Below are 25,826 nucleotides of genomic sequence, written 5' to 3'. Positions count from 1 at the left end.
AAGGTCTTAAGTCAATTTTTTGGTGAAAATGAGATTTTTATATATTCTGAAAGCGGAAACAAATCTCTACAATCTGGTAAAACAGTTAAAGTCAAATAAGACTCCTGGCCGGATTTGTAGAGCGTTACCAAATGTCTTAAGTACTTTTTGAATCGAGCACACACAGAATAAAGGACTTAAGAATATTTAATACTTTATTCCTTACAAACCATCACATGTTTACTTTCCATGCTTCCCTATTAAAAAGGTCTAACTTGTATTTTAGCCATTTTATCACATACTGATGCCCTTTCCTTTTAAAACTTTAAGCAGCAGGTAAACAGTCCTATAAGACCAATTTTTCATTCCTAATAATTTACATTTCTCATTTATTTTGTCATGAAAAAGGTCTAATGTTTACATAGTCCCTTCTACTCGGTTTGAGTCCTAGTCTTAAAAGGGCTTAAGTGCGGCTATTTTTGGAAATAATCAAGAAAATTGTTAAATGAGCAACATTACCTATTTTAGAAGAAGTATAAACAAATAATATCCAGGAAAAACCTCTTAATTAAAAAAATCTTTAATTGACACCAATTTCAATCTTTCTACTGCTCTCCTGAAAAGTATAAAATTGTTACTTAAGACTTTTCCTCCCGGCCACAGAATGTAGCCGATTTCCTGATCTTACAATTTATATGGAACAAGAGATTTGAAATTTCTAAGTAACGTGATAAAGCAGTAAACGTCACAAAACGAAATATGTAATATTGAAATTTCATGGGAAGCCTCATATCACGGCTTCCTACTAAGAAGCCATGCTCATATCAATTTATATTTCTTTACTCATGCACCATCTATTTCATTTCTTTTTTCATTACTTTACATCACACATTCTCCCTTTATTTGTAGTTCGTTTTTTTATAAACTTTCTATCTATCTCTATCATTTATTGTTTTCTAATTAATTTTTGCGCTTTTTTATCTTTCTTTGTCTTTCTTTTCTAACGTTGGTATAAACAAGTTGTTGAAGAGAGTATCTACGTTTATTAAGACAATGTATTAAAACGAGTGCAACAGTCGTAAGCGCTTTATATAGCGTAGCTCAATCATCCATATTGCATGATGTATAATCTTGTATTATCAGAGTTTCAACTCGAAAGGATTAAGGCGCCTATCAGTCGCCGCCTCCATATCTACGTTTGCTTTGAATTATAAGCGAAGTCGTGGAATCCCTCAATCCAGTGACGTGACTCTACGGTAGAGTTGGAAACGCCGTCGAATAATATTCTGATCCGGATTTCCTTGTTTCTCTTTTCAATCCCCACCCGTAAAAAAATTCAGTGACTGTGGCAACTTCCTCCCTTCAACTGGCCGAACACTTCACATCATCGAGTATAACTTCTGTGTTCAGTAGTTCAGAATAGAAATTCACCATCCATCTTTGGTGAGAATTCGATAACATTGCTTAGTGCAAACATTCGTGATGTCTCACGTCGATTACTGTGATATTCTGTTTTCTGAACTAAGCGATACTTTGGTGTAGAGACTGCAACGTGTTCATAATATATGCTTCCGTTTCGTCTGTAATATTCCATGGAGTGGCCATATAAAATTTCCCCTCGAAATGTCCTGGCTCCGCTTAAAAGACTATAGAAAAAACCACGGTCTTTTCCTTCACTTTCATGTAGTGCATTTCTCCATTCCTATCTCGCGTCTAGCTTTCAAAATTTATTTACCCACCATAATCTAGACACACCATCACAAAACCATTCATACCCTCCCACCAAACATCCTCATACTCATCTTCTTTCACTTTATGGGGTGACCATGTAAAACTTTCCCTCGAAATGTTGTCTTGACTCCATTCAAAAGACCGTAGAAAAATCCACTGTCTTCCCCTACTTTTTCATATAGTGCATTTCTCCATTCCTATTTCGCGTCTCGCTTTCAAAATTTATTTACCCACCATAATCTACACACACCATCACAAAACCATTCATACCCTCCCACCAAACATCCTCATACTCATCTTCTTTCACTTTATGGGGTGACCATGTAAAACTTTCCCTCGAAATGTTTTCCTGACTCCATTTAGAAGATCGTAGAAAAATCCACTGTCTTTCCCTATCTTTTCATGTAGTGTATTTCTCCACACCTATCTCGCGTCTCGCTTTCAAAATTTATCCACCCACCATAATATATACAATCCATACCCTCCCACAAAACATCCTCATACTCATCATCTTTCACTTTATGGGGTGACCGTGTAAAACCATCCCTCGAAATGTTGTCCTGACTCCATTTAGAAGACAGTAGAAAAATCCACTGTCTTTCCCTACCCTTTCATGTAGCGCATTTCTCCATTCCTATCTCGCGTCTCGCTTTCAAAATTTATCCACCCACCATAATCTAGACAATCCATACCCTCCCACAAAACATCCTCATACTCATCTTCTTCCACTTTATGGGGTGACCATGTAAAACTATCCCTCGAAATGTTGTCCTGACTCCATTTAGAAGACAGTAGAAAAATCCACTGTCTTTCCCTACCTTTTCATGTAGCGCATTTCTTCATTCCTATCTCGCGTTTCACTTTAAAAATTTATCCACCCACCATAATCTATATCATCCATACCCTCCCACAAAACATCCTCATACTCATCTTCTTTCACTTTAACTCTTCCTTCACTTTGGAATTACCTACTGAGTAATGTCAAAGAATGCTAGACATCAAACGAATTTAATAATAAATTAGGGAAGCATTTATCAATTAATTCTTGTTACAAATAGTAGTTGTTGCAATGCTTGTGCATATAACAGACCCTAATATTAGGGTTATAATATTATTACAACTATCAATATTTTATAATTGTTTCAATAATACTACATGTCTGTCATTATTTAATTTTACTCTTATCATTTACTATTATTACTCACAATCATAGTATTGCTGTACGTTCTAGTTATTATTGTAATATTATTATTCCAATGTAAGGCTATTGTATCAAATTAGAATCTGACTGGGCGGAAGAATAGACCTGCTGGCCTTAGCTCCGAAAGATTAAATAAATAAATAAAAATCAATTTATTATTATTATTATTATTATTATTATTAATATTATTATTATTATTATTATTGTTATTATTATTATTAGTTAGGTTGGTGATGTATTTCCATTTCCAGCAGATTTTTTAATGAAAGAAAGTCTAGATTCCGACAGCCAAATTGAATTTGAATTCTGAAATGAGTACACCTGTAAGAGAAATTTATTACTCTCGATAATAATATGACAGACAAGAATGATGTGCAATGACCACTATTTTTTTCTGGACCATTCTTATTTAGGATAGGACGTTAATTTACGAGACGGGCTTCTGATTTTAGTCCCCTTCTGAAAGAAAACATATTAAGTACTTCAACGCCCTAAAAATGAATCTCATTCGACGTATTTGGAACCACAAGCGTTCGATCTAATGGAACACACGGTAACCACTCCACCCAATCGTGAACGTGGCGAAAGTTATTTTTCTAAAGCTTTTATCTAGTTTCGTTATCACCATCCGACCTCGCAACTCGATTAGCTTGTCGAGATAAAGTAGAATCTTCAATTAGAATGTTACGAAGAAAACTAAAATATAGACTCGCCTGATCAAAAAAGGAGAGATTTTATGGTCACGTTTTTATGAAATTTTCTCTTTATATTGTATTGTAAAATGTTGGTAAGATAACACAGGAATGTTGTTACAGATATTGTAATAGGAAGTGAAAACACGAGGAACCATAGTGCGTGATGAGATGCCATTGTTCTTGCTCCAATATATCAAGGAAAGAAAACCTAAGTCTGATGTCACTTAAGAACGGAATTCTCTACATAAACATGACATTTTTATTTGGTGAAAGTGAGACTACCGGTATTTCCATCGTTCTTTATAGATATGATACAATATTGGAGTAAACTACTTTATAGATATGGAGTAAACTAGATTATAAAAATCGCAAGAAATTCCAAGCAGAATTAAGTTACGTATCATAAATGTTACGTTTGTAAGCTTATGCATCTTTCTTCTCTCGTTGTGTTTTTTCTTTTAATATAGTTGCGTCAAGACATATTCTTTTGAAATGTAGTAACACTGATAAAATATATTAATTCAAGGAAATGAAAATACTACAAAGATAATTCTCATAAATCATTCAAGGAAAAAGCTCAAAGCTATTATATTAAGTAAGAATGCTAAATTAAAGAACTGGAGTTGTCAAAAACTTCGTAAACAACAGATGAATGTAATGCAAGAACATAACTACAAAAGTAGCTCAAGCCTGGCTAAAATATAGAGAGACTTAAGACAGGAGAACGTAGACCTAAATTAAGATGGAATGGTTTGATTAGATCAGAAAACTGAATGGCCGCAATGTAACACGGAAAGGAAAAAACTAAACGATTTATAAACTTTTGGCACTATCAACTCCAAATAAGTTACTTCTATAATGGTAACGTGTAACTCTTGTAGCCTATAAAATAGCTACTGAACCACTCCAAAACTGAACCCGAAACTTAGAAATAATAAATAACTATGATATAGCCTATTATGAAATAACGAAGTAAAGAGAAACAACTGGAAGCATTTAAAATGTGGACATGGAGAAGAATGGAATGTGTGAAATGGACAGACAGAATGAGAAATGAAGCTGTGCTAGAAACAGTGTTTTAAAAAATAATAAAATAAAAAGAAGTTGGCTGTGTCACTGACTAAGAAGAAACAGCCTACTGAAGGATGCACTGGAAGGAATGGTGAACGGGAAAAAAGTTGGGGGCAGAAGAAGATTAATTGTAATATTATTGTTCATGTTATAGTTGTAATCCCCTGGTAGAGGGGCAGAGAAGGCCTGACGGCCTTATCTCTACCAGGTTAAATAAATAAATACTAAATAAATAAATACTAATTATGAGAAAAAAAAAGATAGCAGACGGTAAACGATATTAAGATACATGGATCATATGCGGAGATTAAGAAGAGGGCAGAAATAGGAAAGATTGGAGAATGCTGGGTTTGCAGTGGGAGACCTGCCCTTGGGCAGAAAACTTTGAATGAATTATATGTTGCATTATTAAAAGTTATTTTATTTGTAGTTGTGCTGTGGGTTGCATTGGCTCGCTGCTGCTAAGGAGCAATAATAATATGTTGCGAGTTGCATTGACGCGCTTCCTTTTGTCTCAAGAAAAAAAAATGCGCATAAATTATTACAGAAATGGTAACAGACATTTTTCACGAACAGCTGTGTACTTAAATGTTCCACGTTAAAAAATAAATATGTTTTGGCCTGGTACAGTGCGCCTGTTTTATTCCTCCATTGCTAAGTGGCACTAACTCCTGCAGCTTTAATAAGGTTCCCTAAACGTCTCACGTTGTCTACGCGTAACAATATGATAACGCAGGATAAAACACAAGACTACTGGACTCACACAGTACCTATGGAAGGGAGTTAATTTTCTGCTGGCAGTTAGTACGACCGAGGATTTCTTTTGTGGTGATCGTGTAATTTGAATGGATATTTTACGGTTTACTATACATTAGCAAGTGTTTATGTTTCTCACATAGGCCTAGTCACTAACTCTGTCCAAGTACAAAGATTGTTTGCAAAGAATTTTCTAGGTGTCAAAGTTCTTGGTCGTTCTACAGTGCATTATCTTGTTAGAAAATCGAGAGAAGATGGAAGTGTACAATACAGAAAGCGTAGGAGGCGGCAACATGTTTACACTTTTTTAACATTGTGTTATTTAACGACGCTTGCAACTGGCGAGGTTACAACAGCGTCGCCAGTGTGCCGGAATTTTGTCTCGTAGGAGTTCTTTTGCATGTATTGTGTGTCCCTATCACCACGGCATGGCGCGTCCTCAGGTTGCGGATCGAGGAGACGGCCTCCAGATATGGAGGGTAGCTGTGAATATATTGAATAAGCAGTCGCGGACAGTCGATGAGGGGTGGTTCTCCAGTTTGGGGGTTGGGCGAAGGGCTAACAACCCATCACCGTAAAAAACAGCTTGTTACGAATCCTTCAAATATGGATTAATCTTGCTCAGGATAGGGACCAATGGCGGGCTTATGTGAGGACAGCAATGAACCTCCTTAAAAGCCAGTAAGTAAGGAGTTCTTTTGCATGCCAGTAAATCTACTGACATGAACCTGCCGCATTTAACCACACTTAAATACCATCTACCTGGTCCGGGATCGAACCCACAACCTCTGCCACCACTCTGCCGACTCCGCCATCCAGGCCAACATGTTTAGGCTACACCTAGAAAACCCTAAACCTCCTCCTCCGAAAATAAAATACCGGTAGCACCGACTTTGGGGAGGAGTAAGTCACTTTCTACTCCTCAACGTATTCAGCCAGGGGCGTCGAGGAGCAAGATGAACTTGACGTTACTTGTAATGACTCATTTAAAATATTTTTTCAAAGAAGGTACACTTGATCAGTTTTTGTGGACGGTATTTTCTGAGTATAAGAAAATAGGTGAAAAGGCATTGAAACACCTAGTTCCATTTTGTAGCACATATCTTTGTGAACAAACATTTTCAATGCTTTGTTTCCTGAAAAACAAACATAGAAATCATCTCGTTTTTTAAACCTGATTTAAGGCTAAAAGTAGAAAATATTGAACCAGATGTGGAAAGAATTGTCCGAACAAAAAGAGGTGTGATTTTTCCCGTGATATCTAGATTCAGGTATTAATATAATTATACTGTATGTCCAATTTAATTGTTGTTAATATTGGTACCTACATCTCAACTTCTACTTCTACGCAGATACCAAAATTCAAAGGTGTGTGGTCGTAGCTTGTCTTAAAAATAAAAAGGGGGTCCACAACTCTGAAGTAATTGGGAATAACTGCCCTAAATGATATAATACCCCGTATAGAACGTTTTTAAATAAAGATATACAATTTATTTTTAGTTTTAACGTAATAACAATTAGTGGTAATAATAAATTACTGTTCAAGACGTAATTTTGAAATATCTTGCAGGTCGCACGCCGGAAGCCAGCAGAGTAGCTGCGGACAATGAATGTGCGCTTAGCTATAAGGAAGGAAAACAGCTGAATTTTAAATTGAAATATAATTAATTCTAACTTGACATAATTAAATAAGAATTTACAGTAAACTTAAAATGTTGAACATCGATTGTCTATAATGACTTAAACTTTTCTGTACTTGTTGGAAGTAAAAAATGAATTCCACACATTTACGGGCGTGGTCATTGTAATAACACCCTACCGGAAATTCAAACTCTCCTATGTAATCAGTCAGTGAACTGCGGTATTGTACCTGTCATACTATTTCATAACGCAGTTATATTGCATGTTGCTGCAACCTTACATTCTAGGTAAAATTTAAAATTCGTTTCAGCTCTGCAATGAGATAGGTCCAATTCACAATGTTTGACCAGATATCTTCATCATCCCATAAAATATGGTTACTTCTACACAAGCAATATAAAGGGTTTATGGCCTAGGCCTACATGAAACGTACACTACCACCAATATCACTATCATCATTTTAAGCCCTCCACTCCCAACAATTAAAGAATTCGGTCCAACTACGGTACAGGGAGATTACTTTTAAAGTTACGTTGATTCTAAAATATAGGAGCCTACGTAACGATGAAGTAATTTTATTTGTCAGTAATTGTATAAAACTACGATGTAAATTATAACAAAATATTTTACAACCTTTATAATTATTTAATAATAATTCTCAAATTGTTTAAAATGGACATTTTAGAAATAGTCACCAATTTGTCAACGAAATGCAGCAGTAACGTATTATTAATTTAGTTCATTTAGAGGCTAAAAATGAGATTAACATTTCTTTAAATTATTATAAAAATATGAAAAGCGATTGTAATTAAATTATTATTATTATTATTATTATTATTATTATTATTATTATTATTATTATTATTATTATTATTGTCAATTCCGTGTCCATCTATTCGTACATGAGGAGGAAAGCAGTGGTGAATTGTTTGTACCAGGTCCAGATTGGTCTTTTTCCATTGTTGTTAATAAAGACGAAGAGAGGGGCAATCTTGAAAATGTGATTTCTTTCTTGATCAGCAACAATGGAAAAAGACCATACTACACCTCCCCTAGTAGGCTACCATTAATTCGATGTTAAAATAAAAAGCTTACACAATAAGTTTACATGGTTTATATAGAAAATATCTAAACCCGCATATTTCTGGTATTGAATGACGAGACTAGAAATCTTGAAAACACCAGGGGAAAGCCTAAAGAGTATTCGGGAGATTGCACCACGTCTCTGATGCGTTTATCAGCTCTATGATTCATACACAGAAATGAAACTGAGAACCGCTATTTTCATTTAAATCTCAGACACTTTAAAATTTATTCCGCTCCAATATCCACTACGAAAAGGGCGGATTGAGCCATCGAGATCATTAGGAAATACTAATAAAAAAATAAGAACGCGTATCTGGAATCGAATCCAAGAACTTTCCACTGTAAATAAGTTGTCGAGAAAGGAACATCTCCATTCCCTATAAGCTAGGTGTAACTTGTAGCCTACTGTTATTTTTTCTCGTGGTATGAAAAATAAGCTATTTTAACGACAGAGATTGCATCCATTTCCCGTTCCTTTTGTTTAAGTGCTACTTGACATGATTCGTACTTTCTACGCATGCAGGATGAGATACGCGGAAAAGAGTAATTCCATGTTGTTGCTTGCTATAGGCTATATACCTCTAGCTGCCCTAAAACTATTGTGATATATTGTAGAGAAACTGGGTTTCAAGCGCTATGTATGACTAACAAAAGACTATCTCCCAACAATGAATGGAACAATTTCACATAGATCTGTGCATTTCGTAAAAAAAAAAAAAAAAAAAAAAAAAAAAAAAAAAAAAAAAAAAAAAAACAACCTTAATTTTGTTATTTCCTTTAAAAATGTGAACAGAATTTATACCTACTTTACATACTTGTTTCAGTACAATTTTTCTCCGAATATAATGAAGTTACTACTGATTACTTACGTCATCCGCGGGAAAATCGTAGCATTCTGCTATCTTCTGGTAGAGCTCTCGGACATTTGAAAATCCCGAAATTAACCCAATAGGACTGCCACGAGCTTGTTGACAGCGAAAAACTAACTGCGGTCGTCCGATTGTTGAATCCGGGGCTCTATCTGGCACCGGCCTGGTATCGTTTTGATGATGTCTTGAATCACTAACATCCTTCGTTTCTGGTACAGGATTGCTCTCTTTCTTAGCGGTGCGCTTTTTGAAAAGGGACATTTTTGCCACTTTATCGAACACTTTTCAGTCACAACTCTTCACCGCACACATCGATTCAAGTTCACTTATATTCAGACGTGATAACTTGTAAATGATGCACTACTTTGGCACCTAGATGTGAATTGAATAGATATGATATAAAATCTTATCTGGTTTTAGCGTTATCGTGTCTTGTGTTTCAAAGATATCATTCCCTAGTCCATGAACAATAAAAGTCACTCCAAAGTTTACTTATACGTAAGCTGCTCTTCACAATCCAGCATCCTTCACTGCAGACAATCTAGCATGACATTATGTAGCATGCCATAAATGATTTGTATACCCCTACATAATACGTACTTCAAAATGTTCTCCACGTTACAAATAATATTGTTATTATTATTGTTATTTTTTTCGCAAAACTAAAGCAAATTATGTGTTTTTGCAATAAATAAAATATTAATTTCAATTAAGTGGATATATCCTCCAAAATAACATTATAATCTGATGGGGTTGTGCACCTCCTTACGTTAGTAGTAATAGGGAGTATTTTCATGTTAGTATATATATATATATATATATATATATATATATATATATATATATATATATATATATATGGGATAAACAGGAAGAAGTGGGACTAGAAAAATAAAGAGAACGAGAAAGAGAAAAATATGATGATGATGATGATGATGATGATGATGATGATGATGCAGCACAATTATCAGACAGTCTGTTTCAGAGACATTCGTGGCTCTCGCTGAAGTCATGCGGTTCCCACGGAAGAAACACTTTGTTCTTAGGGGTGCAGGCTATAAAGGGGGAAATTGATGTGGTTTAGTATTATGAAGAGTGGCCTGTTTTCATAGCGTAAATTTTCCTGTCCCAGGTGCGTCTTGGTAGGTGAGGAATTTCGCCAAGAATCCTTCTTTCGCTGACTTGATTGGATCGCGGGAGGAGTTTGTTGAGTAAAACGAAGGGGTGTTTGCATAGAGATCGAATCAGTGCTTTGTTTAATTGGAGGTGCCACTTAGAGCTTAATGCTAGAGGAGTATTCCTTGATATGTTTTTTTTCCGTGTTGACTGTGATTCGCTACTTATTGGTCAATTTTTTATATAGCCTGAGTATTGCGTTTAACAGTTTCCTAGCGGAGGAGTGTCAGATATAGGTGGTCCAATAGGCGACGTCCCCAGCGTGTTGTGTCAGTCTTGCAGGCGGATTATTGGGGAGGGAAATACCTACCACATATTATATGAGGTGGAGGATATGACACTGCACTATGGGATTCCAGCTTCTGTTCGAAACATCCGAGAAAGTTTTTTCCTTCCGAGCCTTACAGTACCTGTCCTTTACAGTATGTCATTTCGTATGATAGGTTACATTTTCCTGTTCCAGGTGCGTCTCGGTAGGTGGGGAATTTGGCTGATTTCGAATTCTAATTGGGTCGCGGGAGGGATTTGGATGAGAAAGACGTAGGGGTGTATGCATAGAGATCGAATCAGTGCTTTGTTTTGGTGGAGAGGTGTTTTGGAGGTGCCACTTTGATAGATTACTGCTAGAGGAGTATTCCTTGATATGTCTTTTTTTTCGTGTTGACTGTGATTCGCTACATATTGGTCCATTTTTTATATAGCCTGAGTATTGCGTTTAGCAGTTTCCTAGAGGAGGGATACCAGGTATAGGTGATCCAATAGGCGACGTCACCAGCGTATTGTGTCACTTTTACTGGTGGATTATTGGGGAGGGGAATATCTGTCACATGTATGTCGTATGGGGTGGGGGATACGACACTGTCCTGTGGGATTTCAACTTTTGATCGGAAGGCCCGAGAGTGTTTTTCCTTCCGAGTCGTATACGTGTCCTTTCCAACATTTGATTTCGTGTGTCAGGTTACATTTTCTTATTAAGGTGCAACTTAGTAGGTGAGTAATTTGGTCGATGATTCTTCTTTCGCTGACTTCGAATTTTGATTGGGTCGTCGGAGGGGTTTGTGCGAGTAAGACGAAGGAAACCGGAGGTTCATTGCCGCCCTCATATAAGTTCGCCATCGGTCCCTGTCCTGAACAAGATTAATCCAGTCCCTAGCATCATACCCCATCTTCCTCAAATTCATTTTTATATTATCCTTCCATCTACGTTTCAGCTCCCCAAAGGTTTTTTCCCTCCGGCCACCCAACTAACACTCTATATGCATTTCTGGATTCGCCCATACGTGCTACATATCCTGCCCATCTCAAACGTCTGGATTTAATGTTCCTAATTATATCAGGTAAAGAATACATGCGTGCAGTTCTACGTTGTGTAACTTTCTCCATTAGCCTGTAACTTCATCCCTCTCAGCCCCAAATATTTTCCTAAGCACGTCATTCTCGAACACTCTTAGCCTCTGCTCCTCTCTCAAAGTGAGAGTCCAAGTTTCACAACCATAAAGAACAACTGGTAATATAACTGTTTTATAAATTCTAACTTTCAGATTTTTTGAGAGCAGACTGGATGACAAAAGCTTCTCAACCGAATTATAACAGGCATTTCCCACATTTATTTTGAGTTTAATTTCTTTCCAATTTTATTTATATTTGTTACTGTTTCTTCAACATATTTTAACTTTTCTACCTTGTCAAAGGATAAATTTCCAATTGTTATATTTTAATTTCGTAATAATTATGTTCTGATCACGAGACATAATCATACACTTTGTCTTTTCGGCATTTATTTCTAATCCTATCTCTTTACTTGCTTCAAGTAAAATTCCCGTGTTTTCCCTAATAGTTTGTGAATTTTCTCCTAACATATTCATGTCATCCGCATAGACAAGCAGCTGATGTAACTCGTTCAATTCCAAACTCTCTCTGTTATCCTGGACTTTCCTAATGGCTTATTCTAGAGCAAAGTTATTCCTTGCTTTAGCCCAATTGAACTAGTTTCTTGGAATACCAAATTCGATAAGAATATTATACAAAGCTTCTCTCTTAACGGAGTCATACGCCTTTTTGAAATCTATGAATAACTGATGTACTGTACTCTTATAGCCTACTCCCATTTTTTTTCAATATCTGTCGTATACAAAAAGTCTCATCAATAGTCGATCTATTACGCCTACAACTGCACTGATTATCCCCAATAATTTCATCTATATTTGGAGTTAATCTTCTCAAAAGTATATTGGACAAAATATTGTATGACGTCAACAAAAGATATAGGTATTCCTCGAAAGATACTATAGTTAGTCTTTTCTCCCATCTTAAAGATAAGTACAATTATGTATTCCAGTACAATTTCCTTTTCCCAGATATCAAGTACAAGCTTATAAATTTCGCTAGATAATGCGCTTCCAATCTCTTATATTAATTAATTCTGCTGGAATTTTAAATAATAATAATTTGTGGTAATAATAAATGACTGTTCAAGACATGATTCTGAGATATCTTGCAGGCCGCATGACGGAAGCTAGTAGAGTAGCTGCGGACAATGAATGTGCGCTTAGCTATAAGGAAGGAAAACAGCTGAATTTTAAATTAAATATAATTCATTCTAACTGGACATAATTAAATAAGAATTTACAGTAAACTTAAAATGTTGAACACCGATTGATCTGTAATGACTTAAACTTTTCTGTACTTGTTGGAAGTAAAAAATGAATTCCACACATTTACGGGAGTGGTCATTGTAATAACACCCTACCGGAAATTCCAACTGTACTCTGTAAACAGTCAATGAACTGCGATATTATACCTGTCATAGCATTTCATAAATGCAGTTATATTGCATGTTGCTGCAACCTTACATTCTATGTAAAATTTAAAAAATTCTTTTCAGCTCTGCAATGAAATAGGTTCAATTCACAATATTTTGCTTATGTTTGACCAGAAATCGGCATCATCCCATAAAATATCGTTACTCCTACACAAGCAATATAAAGGGTTTACGGCTTAGGCCTACATGAAACGTACACTACCACCAATAACAGTATCATCATTTTAAGCCCCTCCACTCCCAATAATTAAAGAATTCGGTCCAACTACGGTACAGGGAGATTACTTTTAAAGTTACGTTGATTCTAGAATATAGGAGCCTACGTAACGATGAAGTAATTTTATTTGTCAGTAATTGTATAAAACTAAGTACGATGTAAATTATAACAAAAATATTTTACAACCTTTATAATTATTAATAAACAATTCCCATATTATTTAAAATGGACATTTTAGAAGTAGTCACCAATTTGTGAATGAAATGCAGCAGTAACGTATTATTGTTGTTTAGTCATCTGTCCGAAGTTAGGTCTGAACCTCGCAAGTGTTACCAACAAGGCACCACTTATGAGGCAACAAGGCCAGGAGATAATGCGGTAGGGTGGTCAGTTCCTTTCCCCCTCCATTGTATACATCGCCGACTAGCTACATAATACACTAGTCAGACTTCAGATGCATACAAACAATTGTTCTTCCTCTCATACATATCGTCAAGTGAGATGTACTGCCTGCTAATAGATGTAGGTACATATCAGCTGGAACCTCAATCAGAGGATTAACATATTATTAATTGAGTTAATTAAGAGGCTAAAAATGAAATTAACATTTTTAAAATTAGGCCTATTATGTAATATGAAAAACGATTTGTAATTAAGTTATTATTATTATTATTATTATTATTATTATTATTATTATTATTATTATTATTATGTAATACAATTATGTTCTTTATTTAATATCTAAGGTCAAATTCTACATAAAACTGGAAGTAAATGAAGACCATCAAACATATTCCTTGATTTCTTCTTCTCTTTTTTATTTTACCCTGAACTATCGAGGTGATTTATATTATATTAGGCCCCTACACCTCAGGCACGTGGTAGGATCCCCGTGATGTGATGTGCAGTCTCAATATTTAGGTTCTATACAAGGTTTTACCGTAGTAGCAGTAGTACCGGTAATAGTAATAATAGTACTAATAGTAGCAGTAGTAATAGTGTTTTATTTAACGACGTTTTCAATTACAGAGCTTATTCAGTGTCTAAGTTCAATGTGAGAGGAAAATGGTGGGCACATTTTGCTGGAGACTTCCATCACAGAACACAGTGTATACGTATTGTAAATACGAAATTAAGTTACAAAGCTGAAATAATGTGTAGATTTTCAGAACTTAAATATGGTAAAACAAATAGGCTATTGTTATGGTATTGATGTAAGAATTTGGAACTCAAAGACATTATTAATTTCATCAAATAAAAAAATCAACGTACTAATAACAGAAACATTATTATAATATTCTATTTTGAAGATTAGGTCTATCTTATTAAGAACTTTTTATTCTTGGTTATTTAACGATGTTATATCAACTACTGAGTTATACAGCGTCGATGGAATTGGTGATAGCGAGATGAGGCCGAGGATTCACCATAGATTATCTGACATTCGCCTTACGGTTGGGAAAATCTCGGAAGAAACCCAACCAGGTAATCAGCCCAAGCGGGAATCAAACCCACGCCCGAGCGCAACTCCGGATCAGCAGGAAAACGCGCTACCGTCAAAGTTACGCCGGTAGCTATGAACTTTTTACATAATTTGTTTTTTAGATGTTTACACTCAAACAACAAACAAATTTAAAAATATCTCTCCATATAGCCTATGTAGCACCTAAAAGTTGTTTTATCGCTTAAAATATGTCATTATAACGCTGTAAAAATTACATCAAATTATGGCTAAATTTTGTGTGCATCTGGACTTTAAATATTAGGAAATTTATACCGTAAGGATTTTTCCATGCGATTACGTTCAAGTCCCCCCTATAAGTCGAAAGATTAATCGCATGGAAACTTTTGCGGATCATTTCATAGGTTGTAAATGAAAAAGAAAAGGTCATTCTGTAATAAAACAGTACAATAACTGCGAGTTAGATATTTATTATTATTATTATTATTATTATTATTATTATTATTATTATTATTATTATTATTATTTTAAGTAGGTTATTTTACGACGCTGTATCAACATCTTAGGTTATTTAGCGTCTAAATGAGATGAAGGTGATAATGTCGGTGAAATGAGTCCAGGGTCCAGCACCGAAAGTTACCTAGCATTTGCTCATATTGAGTTGAGGGAAAACCACGGAAAAAACCACAACGAGGTAACTTGCACAGACCGGGAATCGAACCAGGGCCACCTGGTTTCGCGGCCAGACGCGCTAATCGTTACTCCACAGGTGTGGATTATTATTATTATTATTATTATTATTATTATTATTATTATTATTATTGGCAATTCGATGTCCATTTAAATGAGGGAGAAAGCAATGGTGAATTGTTTGGAACAGGTCTTTTTTCATTGTTGTTAATGAAGACGAAGATAGGGGCAATCTTGAAAACGTGAGTTCCTTCTTGATCACAAACAATGGAAAAAGACCATTCTACACCTCATCATAGGCTACCATAATTTGATGTTAAAATAAAAGCTAACACAATAAGTTTACATGGCTTATATCTAAAATCTCTAAACCCGTATATTTCTGGTATTGAATGACAGAACTAAAAATCAGAAAACGCCAGGGGAATTCATATAGCCTAAACAGTTTTCAGGGGAGATTGCACCACGTCTCTGATGCCTTTATGAGCTCTATGATGATTCATGCACAGAAATGAAACTGAGAACCGCTATTTTCATTTAAATCTCAGGCACTTTAACATTTATTCCGCTCCAATATCCACTACGAAAAGGGCGGATTGAGCCATCGAGATCATTAGGAAATACTAATAAAAAAGAACGCCTATCTGGAATCGAATTCAAGAACCGCTGTAAATAAGTTTTCGAAAAACGGACATTCCCATTCCCTGTAATCTAGATGTAACTTGTACTGTTATTTTTTCTCGTGGTATGAGAAATAAGCTATTTCAACGACAGAGATTGCATTCATTTCCCGTTCCTTTTGTTTATGTGCTACTTGACAAGATTCGTACTTTTTACGCATGCAAGATGAGATACCGGAAAAGAGTAATTCCATGTTGGTGTTCGCATATATACCTCTAGCTGCCCTAAAACTACTGTAGAGAAACTGGGTTTCAAGCACTATGTATGATAACAAAAGACTATCTCCCAACAATGAATGGAACAATTTCACATATACTGTATGTGTATTTGGTATAAAAACCCACTTTTTGTTGTTTCTTTTGAAAATGTGAACAGACTTTATACCTATTTAACATACTTGCTTTAAAACTGTAGAATTTTTCTCCAAATAGCTATAATGAAGTCATTACTGATTACTCACGTCATCCGCGGGAAATTCGTAGCATTCTGCAATCTTCTGGTAGAGCTCTCGGACATTTGAAAATCCTGAAATTAACCCTGTGGGACTGCCATGAGCCTGTTGACAGTGAAAAACTAACTTCGGTCGTCCAACTGATGAATCCGGGGCTCTATCTGGCACCGGCCTGGTACCGTTTTGATGATGTCTTGGATCACTAACATCTCCATTCGTTTCTGGTACAGGATTGCTCTCTTTCTTAGCGGTGCGCTTTTTGAAAAGGGACATTTTTGCCGCTTTATCGAACACTTTTCAGTCACAACTTTTCACTGCACACATCCATTCAAGTTCAGTTATATTCAGACGTGATAAATTGTGATGCACTACTTTGGTACCTAGATGCGAATTTAATAGATATGATATAAAATCTTATCTGGTTTTAACGTTATCGCGTCTTGTGTTTCAAAGGTATCCTTTCCTATTCCATGAACAATAAAAGTCACTCCAAAGTTCACTTACACGTAAGCTGCTCTCCACAATCCAGCATCCTAACTGCCTTGCAGCAGAATACGCTCGCCTCTGTAGCAGACAGGTAACTTCCCCTTCCACTACTCTTTTTTTTAATATAATTCGGACTATGCAATAAGTGACGTTCTGCTGTGAAGATACTCAGGTAACCGTAAAAACTAAACACTAACGACATCTGTTGAACACTCTCAGTACAACTGATCTCATAGTTACAAAAGTGTCCAGTTGATTGCAGTTTAAACTCGTGGCACATACATACAGCCACTGTAGTGGCACATTATGACGCACACAAATCTAAAATCAAAATAAATATTGCAATTAAACAGGACAAACATAATTAAATTAGAGGCTTATAAATTCCCATCCTCGTTTACGACAATGTCATAATTTTATTGTCAATCTTATGGACATGTATTTGCTGGTTATAAACGAGAATAAGGTGCCACTGAAGTTCTCATATCTATGCATTTTAGCTATATACATTCCCAGATTCAGTGTGGCATACCATTATGGGGCGCAACATGCAAAATTACGGAAATTTTTAAGCTACAGATGAAAATTGTAAAAATTATAAAACAAGTACCTATAAGGTCGCAAAGTAAAGCAATTTTTAAAGAACTCAAAATTCTGCCCATGCCTTGTGTATATATTCTAGAAACAGTGTCTTTCATACATAAATACAAAGCAAAATTTAATTTAATTCAGACTACCACATGTATCAAACAAGAACATCAAGTCATATCCATTTGTTCACTCATAGAATTACCACAAGTCTTAAAAGTATTTTACATAGAGGCATAAACATGTATAGTAAAATTCCAAGCTCCATAAGTAGTAAACAAAAGAAGTTTAAAAGCATACTAGTCAACAGGTTATTGCTGCATCATATGCCATATACTGTAGAGGAATTTGTCTTTACACCCTGCATGAAAGTACTAATATGTAATTGTGAAGGCATATAGGTTGTTATTGCTATTAAGAACATTATTATTCAAATCAAGATTTCAGGTATAACTCCCGGGTTCGATACCCGGCTCCGGAACAATTTTTCCCTCGAAATTATTCACTATTGTTATTATTATTATTAGTATTATTTTTATACTATCTTAGATGCAATTCTTCTTAAATCGTGTCAGCAAATGTCTTGTAATAACAATGTTACAAATTCATAAAATGCCTATAGTATAATCAGAAACTAGATCAAGACCTAGAAATAAGATTGACGAAGTCATTAATGTAAAAATCTTTATGGTAAATAAATTACTACTACTACTATTTCACTGACCCTAACTCTCCACAGATCACATCATGTACAGTATGGCCCACCTTAGTGGTGTACAAGCAGAAAATGGGTCATAGTTCTGCCATTTATCCGCAATATGTAGAACCCGAATCACATAAAGTGAAGTGGGTATGCATTGGATACATACATTCAATAGCATAATGTCCATTCAAAGGACCTAATTATACCCCTAAATGTGCAATTGCCAGGGAGAGCATATCTCAAACTACAATATCCAGTTTCTAAAAAGCATATTAACCTTTTTAATATCAGATTATCAAGTAAGCCTGTACAACAATCAATGCCGCCTACACTTAATAATTTCCTCTACCAAAGAGAAGGTTCCCTCAAAGCAAACAAATATACACATCAAATAATTCGTCCTCCATGGAGAATTTGAAATCTATTCTGAATATTTTCAAAAACATAAACCTCCAACAAATTAAATAAAAAAAAATAAGTGAAGTTCACAGTGTAGCATGCTGTACTTGTACAAGAGTGCAGCTGTTCGGCTAACCAATCATACACAAGAATAGGATAAGCACAATAAGCCTCAGGCTGCAGTGTAAGCCTTAAGAGTCCCTCCTCTGTACAAGAGAGAGAGAAAGCGAAGTTTCACAAAAGCTTGGACAATGTAAGGACACATGGTCTAAAATTATTCTAGTAGAAAGTGCACTGACCTTCTCAACTGTAGATGACTGCACACTCTAAATCAGTAATTTCAAAACCACTTATTATTTTAAACTTCAATGCAAAGGGATTGAAAAATAAACTATTAGAATACATGTCCAAAAGATTGACAATAAAATTATGACATTGTCGTAAACGAGGATGGGAATTTATAAGCCTCTAATTTAATTATGTTTATCTTGTTTAATTGCAACATTTATTTTGATTTTGAATTTGTGTGCGTCATAATGTGCCAAGACAACACTGTTGACATTGCTTGTGTAAATGAAACACATTTAAATCGTATAGACAATACAAAAAGTTAAAAATTACAAAAACCTCCAGAACTGATAGGGAAAATAAACCAGGTGGAATGGAACTGTAATACTAATTAAGAAAACCATTCTCACAATCCTATTAAAATATCGAACAGGGAAAATGTTGAATGTACTGCCGTAATTGTATTGCTCAATCATCGTGAAACAATAGCAGCTGTGTAAAACCTACAAAACCTCAGAGGCGTATACTGGTTAAAGGGTTTGGGCTACCACTGACCCTATTATTACACAAAATATATCTAACAATTACTTTAATTTTAATTACTATGGTAAAACTAATAATACAAAATTATTACATTATGTTATATTATAAACTTTTTCTTTTGTAATTTCCTTGGGCTACCGCCAGTAGCCTCGGTAGCCAGCAAAATACGCCCCTGCAAAACCTTTACTCTTATCAGACTTGGACAAACTCATACATACCACAAAAAATTTCATTATTTTAGGAGATTTAAATGCTAACCAAATTGGACCTCCTTAACTCAGAACTCAAGAGGAAAAGTCTTAGATTCAGTGTTCAAAATATTTATGCAATTGTAACTCCAGACATCCCAACGTGTTACCCTCATAATGCTAGATCTGCACCCAATATTCTAGATATAGCTCTATGTCATCATACTGCAAACATAGTCTGTTACAACAGCTGACTTAAATTTAGATCACAATCCTGTACTATAACCACTGTTTCGAGTGAAGGTCACACACTTTTCACAAAGCGTGAAAGAATTACAGATTGGGATTTATACAAAGAAATTCTTACCAATATCCCTGGAAATCCAACAATTCAAACTAAAAGTGACATACTTACTGGCTTTTAAGGAACCCGGAGGTTCATTGCTGCCCTCACATAAGCCCACCATCGGTCCCTATCCTGAGCAAGATTAATCCATTCTCTATCATCATATCCCACCTCCCTCAAATCCATTTTTATATTATCTTCCCATCTACGTCTCGGCCTCCCTAAAGGTCTTCTTCCCTCCGGCTTCCCAACTAACACTCTATATACATTTCTGGATTCGCCCATATGTGCTACATGCCCTGCCCATCTCAAATGTCTGGATTTAATGTTCCTAATTATGTCAGGTGAAGAATACAATGCGTGCAGTTCTATGTTGTGTAACTTTCTCTATTCTCCTGTAACTTCATCCCTCTTAGCCCCAAATATTTTCCTGAGAACCTTATTCTCAAACACCCTTAATCTATGTTCCTCTCTCAACGTGAGAGTCAAAGTTTCACAACCATAAAGAACCGGTAATATAACTGTTTTATGATGGGTTGTTAGCCCTTCGCCCAACCCTCATCGGCTGTCCGCGACTGCTTATTCAATATATTCACAGCTACCCTCCATATCTGGAGGCCGTCTCCTCGATCCGCAACCTGAGGACACGCCATACATACAGCTATTCAAATATACACAGGTACAACTAAAGATGCCTTCGAAAGAGTTACTAATTACAAGACACATAAGTGCAATATAAAAATACAGAACTTGAATGACTTCTAAGCTGTAAAAGGGCACTCAGAAGATGGCAGAAATACAAGATTTGTGCAGATAAAACTGCACTGAACAAAATTCAAAAAGAAGTTAGGAACTTACTTATGGAACTCAGACAGGATAATTTTGATGAGAAACTTATTTGTGAATCAGAGCTTTCGAAACTGTGGAAAATTAGTCATGCCGTGACAGGGAAAAGAACCAGACCTGAAAACCATGCACTGAAGAACTGTGATGGAACAGTAGTGTATAGTGATCAAGACAAAGCAGATATTATTGCCAGAGATTTACAAAGTTTCAAACAATCTTGCAAAATACAATGATAATTTCACTCGTGATGTAGAATTCATATCTGAAAATTATTTCAGTAAATGTCAAGGAAGTTCACCACAAATTATTTGTCCTTCAGAAGTAAGAAACACAATAAAAGGCTAAATCCTACGAAATCACCTGGTCCTGATCATGTTCATAATCAATTATTATAAAATCTTCCTTTATCAGCTATAACACATCTCACAAAAATTTTCAACTCTAGTCTTCGATTAAATTATTTCTTCTATGAATTGAAAAAAAGGAGTTATTGCACTCCCAAAACCAGAGCCCATTATATCCGGAAAATTTAATACCAATCACATTTTTCAATACGATGAGTAAAATCCTGGAAAGAATCATTTTAAAACTTATTTCACAACAAAAATGTTGCATACCTAATGAACAGCAATCAACACTCTATGGTTTACTTATAAAATTAATAACATCTGACCTACCAGATACCAATGTACAATTACTAACACTTGTCTAACAAAAAGAACCTGCAAAGTGAAAATCATTAACACATTCTCTTCCTAAAAAACAATAAATGCAAGTGTTCAACGTGCAGTTTTATCACCTCAACTTTTTAATATCTATACAGTAGATTTTCCTTGTCACAACTGTCCAAAGTGCACAATTATAATGGCTTGGGTATAATTAAGTGTTAAGGTTCTATTGTTAGAATGTCACCTAAAGAGCAATGTTACAAAATTAGCAGTGCATTTTGGTTACTTATACGATGTGAATGTGTATGAAGTTAATTACAGGATATTCATATTAATCAATCAAAATAAACTTTATTTCGTCTCTATACTGCAACAATTCTTTCTTTATCCTATAAACTAGGTCTAGACACTAATAACTCAATTGAGATACTGCAGATTTCTCCATAACTCCTCAAGCCACCTCCCCAGGCTGAGACGAGTACATAGGAAGGTAAACCTTGCTCAATGACGGATTGTGTAGGACTTTTACGAATTTTCGGCTCTCGTTTGTCGCCTGAAATCCATCACTGATGCAGTGCCTACTGTGTGTTTGTTTATAGGGCAGTGTAAGCAAAAGGAACATGGGTGGGGGTTTCCGAGTTTATACCTCCCCGTTGTGCCAGGGCTGTTATAAACCGTGGAAGATGTGGTAACAATTTATCCACACGCACGTGCTGTTTGCCATTACTAAGCAAGAAGCGAGGAAGACGAACTGCCATGATGCTTTTCAAAGGAAGGTGTCTGGGGATCAAATGAGTAAGCAGACTAAACACAACAATGGCAATATATATATATTCCCCCCCCCCCCTAATGGCGAGTACTTGAATGTTCGTTATTCATCCATATGAAACCAGTTATGTAGATCAATTTAACGACAGAGTTGTTTCCCAGGGTGCGACATATGAATTTGACGGCAGTCGCTTACAAGGGTGCACCATAGGAGGCTGATCTACGCTACACCCACAATAAGATGAGATAGAGATTTGTTGGGATGCCACAGGAGAACCAAAGCTTTCGGAGAAAACCATTGTGCTACCTGAAACACGGACTTACCCAACACACGTTATAAATCAGGGGCAGGGGGAGGGGTATACTGGGGATCAAACCCAGCTTCACAGGATTGTCCTGCACTCTAGCCATTAGACTGTCATGGCAGGGACAATCATAATACATGTGTAAGTACGTACCAGTAACACATTTATGAACAAGAATGTACTAGGCCTATTAGGTAGTTATAAACTTAAGAGACATGAGTTATATAGAAAGTATTATATTATTTTATTGAATTGTTTTTGTAGCAATACATAAACAATTAAATAACTCCAGTTTACGATCCAGCTACTTTGCGAGGAGCAGGCTTTCCTCCTTCACGGAACCCATTTCTGAAACAAAAGAAACAAAATACAGTAAAAAAAATCAACTTTAGAACTGGCATATATGTGACAAAATATTCCGTTAGTAAAACTGAATGACACTGTTTAAGACAAAAACCCACAATTAAAAAATCAATAGAGTACAGCGATGAGGATTGTTAATTAAAATGCCAAGAGTTATCAAATTTACATTTAATAGCTACAAATTTCTCATTTGAGAATATTTATCAGATATAAAACCTAAGCAAATATCTTAATCCTAAAACGGATTGACTTCCAATATCTTCACGCACAATCCTATAGGCTTAATCCACAAATATAACAAATGCTTGCAAGCACATACATGGATGTATAAAAACTGTTTAAAAGCAGTTTGTAAACATGTCTGAAGATATTGATTATATCTTAAAATATTAAAAAGAGCAGATTTGTATGCATTTGTCGACTGCACATCATCATGCTTATGAAAAGGCACTTTTCAGTGCCAATAATTTATTTTGTGTGCACAAGTTGAAATTTTGAAGAGGGAAAGGAAGAAACCCATGTTCTGAAATTTATCCATAACAGATTTTAGAATGAACAAGTAACAACTATCTTTAGACTACAAGATTTTTAAAACAAAATTTTTCGAACCTGTCCTATTCAGTTTCACTAGTGTGTATGCTTAAGAGTTAATGACTATCAAAGAAAGAAGACCAGAGTCAATATAGGTTAAAAACTGTAACAGTTAATTTTATGAAAATAGCGAGGAATATACCTGAAACGGCGCCTCACAATCTTCAGGTACCGCATGCGGCCAGTTCCTGTTGTCTTCCTTCGCTGAGCCTTCACACTCCAGTTATCTGTAAATCATATATAGGTTATGTGAAAACAAACCAAGTTAAATAACCCATTTCATTTATAGTAGCTACTATACGTTGTCAGGACGCAATGAAAATAAAAACAAAAAACATCAAGAATGCGGTTGGTAAAATACTATAAATGATTACCTAGTACTAGAGGTGAGCCGATATTTACTAGCATCTCATTATTGCTGATGCAGTGTACTTCAAAAATGAGTTGCATGGCTAAGTGATTTACACTATTCATTCGATAGAAAAAATATGTAAAAGTAAGAAACTGCGTTTACTTCAATAGCTGTATCAAACTGGTTAGTGTACAGCTATTGGGGCTAGGTATGAAAAATTGGTTCAAAAGATGTAAAAATTTATACCAGTATGTACATAATGAATTAATGACCCTTGCCCATATACTAACATTCCATAATTTGAAACCAGTGAAGGCCTTGTAAAATAATTACGATTTGGCGTAGAGCTCTTGGGTCTAACTACGAAGTACTGAAGTTAAGGATTTGTATTACTGACTGCAATAAATATAAATCCTTTATGTCGTTATGGAGTGCTGCACTTGGAAGCCAATACTTAACTGACAGTTAAAGTAACTCCAGTAACTTCATTAATTTTTTCGTTGTCGTAGGCCCTAATACGTTTGAATTACAACACCTCATTTCGTTGTTGAAAGCAAAGGGTTCAACTTCTCATCTATAGCTCTCTTCAAATTAGGCCTAGGTTAGGACTGGTGAAGAAAAGAAAGCCACATTTACTTGAAAATGTCCAATTAACGACAAGAAGGAAGGAAGAGCTACCTTTCTTTGCAAATGATCAAAACGACATATCAATATTAGGCTGGTTCTGAAAGAAAGGTGTAGTGGCCGGTTCCCATCGCCCACTGCCTATATTACATCTCGTAAAGAGTTTAGCTACACCAGTCTTTCAGATTTTCCATAGTATTACATAGAGGAAATCATCGTGTAAAGATGTCAACTGCTACCGAACCCAACTGAACGCAGAAAACTGTTAAAAGAAGGGTGAAGATGCAACAAACACTGTGAGTACATACAACAGACGTCTAATCATAGTAAACGGAAACACTAAAATTCAAAATGTCTTTTATATACAAATTGTTTTCATTCATTAATTTGTAACAAAATTACTAAATTCACTCACAATGTCTTAGTTTGCGGCTTGGATAACCACATTGCGCACACTTCGATTTCTGGATATGGTAAGATGAACGGCCACATCGACGACACAACGTGTGTGTCTTATTCCGCCGTTTACCAAAACTTGAAGTACCCTTAGTCTGAAAAAGTGAAGCATCAAATATTATATCACACAATAACATTGAAATAACATAGATTCTTTAATTCGCATTATCGAAGTACGTATACAACACACCACAGAAATTAGGTTAGAATAAGTATAGATCAATTTATTACTGTTTAAAAATTAGATTTATACAAACTTATGAACGCATTTAAACACAATATACTTTCCTCTACAAATATAATAGATTAACTGTTCAAAAAATCAAATGATGTTTGTTATAATTACAGATTAAATTATATTTGATTTGCACAACACATACCATCACACAGCGTGCCTTTACCGGAAAGAAGAACTCACTGCCTCCTAGAACATTTGAATCAAAATCGTACAAGTTATCGATGTTATCGATATATACCACAGATGTCAGAGAACGATGTAATTTTCAAAACTTCTCCCAGTTGTCGGTGACTATTATACTATACTATACTATTATAACGTCTTTGGTGAAGACCGAGACACGAGGCAAAGATCACATAGTATTGATATTGAGGACGTAATTCCTCTGTACCAAATACATTGTATTAAAAAAGAGTTATAATAGAGCCTCTCATTGCATAAAATATTATTGTACGTGTATGATAGCTACCATAAAACAAATCACAAAATAATACATTTTCTCTGACAAAATTGATATTTTAAAAGTGATTTTACTAATCTGTTTCTT

General features: G+C 35.4%; 2 protein-coding genes across 3 annotated transcripts in view; both read right to left on the bottom strand.

The window, feature by feature from the left end:
- kermit (PDZ domain-containing protein GIPC-like protein kermit) overlaps positions 1-17,100 on the bottom strand; it is a 111,757-nt gene extending 94,657 nt beyond the window's left edge. Inside the window, exon 1 of one of the 2 annotated variants that reach the window (XM_069818799.1) lies at positions 16,537-17,100. In XM_069818799.1, coding sequence (XP_069674900.1) covers positions 16,537-16,800 — 264 coding nt within the window. In that variant the 5' untranslated portion in view covers positions 16,801-17,100. Of the gene's footprint in view, positions 1-9,029; positions 9,546-16,536 lie in introns of those variants that run through there. The other variant, XM_069818800.1, reaches the window with a different exon arrangement.
- A 5,775-nt stretch (positions 17,101-22,875) lies between these two features.
- Positions 22,876-25,560, bottom strand: RpL37a (ribosomal protein L37a). Its single transcript, XM_069818798.1, has 4 exons — positions 25,422-25,560; positions 25,001-25,136; positions 23,752-23,836; positions 22,876-23,003 (listed from the first exon to the last, which is right to left on the bottom strand). The coding sequence occupies exons 1-4, from the start codon at positions 25,422-25,424 to the stop codon at positions 22,949-22,951; spliced, it is 279 nt and encodes a 92-aa protein (XP_069674899.1). The 5' UTR covers positions 25,425-25,560; the 3' UTR covers positions 22,876-22,948.
- Positions 25,561-25,826: the final 266 nt, after the last annotated feature.

The sequence above is a fragment of the Periplaneta americana genome, chromosome 2, assembly GCF_040183065.1.
Source record: "Periplaneta americana isolate PAMFEO1 chromosome 2, P.americana_PAMFEO1_priV1, whole genome shotgun sequence".
Classification (NCBI taxonomy): Eukaryota; Metazoa; Arthropoda; class Insecta; order Blattodea; family Blattidae; genus Periplaneta; species Periplaneta americana.
This window is presented reverse-complemented; position numbering and strand designations above follow the sequence as displayed.

What these genes read in the sequence shown, in the direction of transcription:
- RpL37a (XM_069818798.1), bottom strand. An exon ending in AAGCCGCAAACTAAGACATT is followed by an intron (nt 23,837 to 25,000) that starts GTGAGTGAATTT and finishes TATGATTTACAG; the next exon opens with ATAACTGGAGTGTGAAGGCT. An exon ending in ATTGTGAGGCGCCGTTTCAG is followed by an intron (nt 23,004 to 23,751) that starts GTATATTCCTCG and finishes CTTTTGTTTCAG; the next exon opens with AAATGGGTTCCGTGAAGGAG.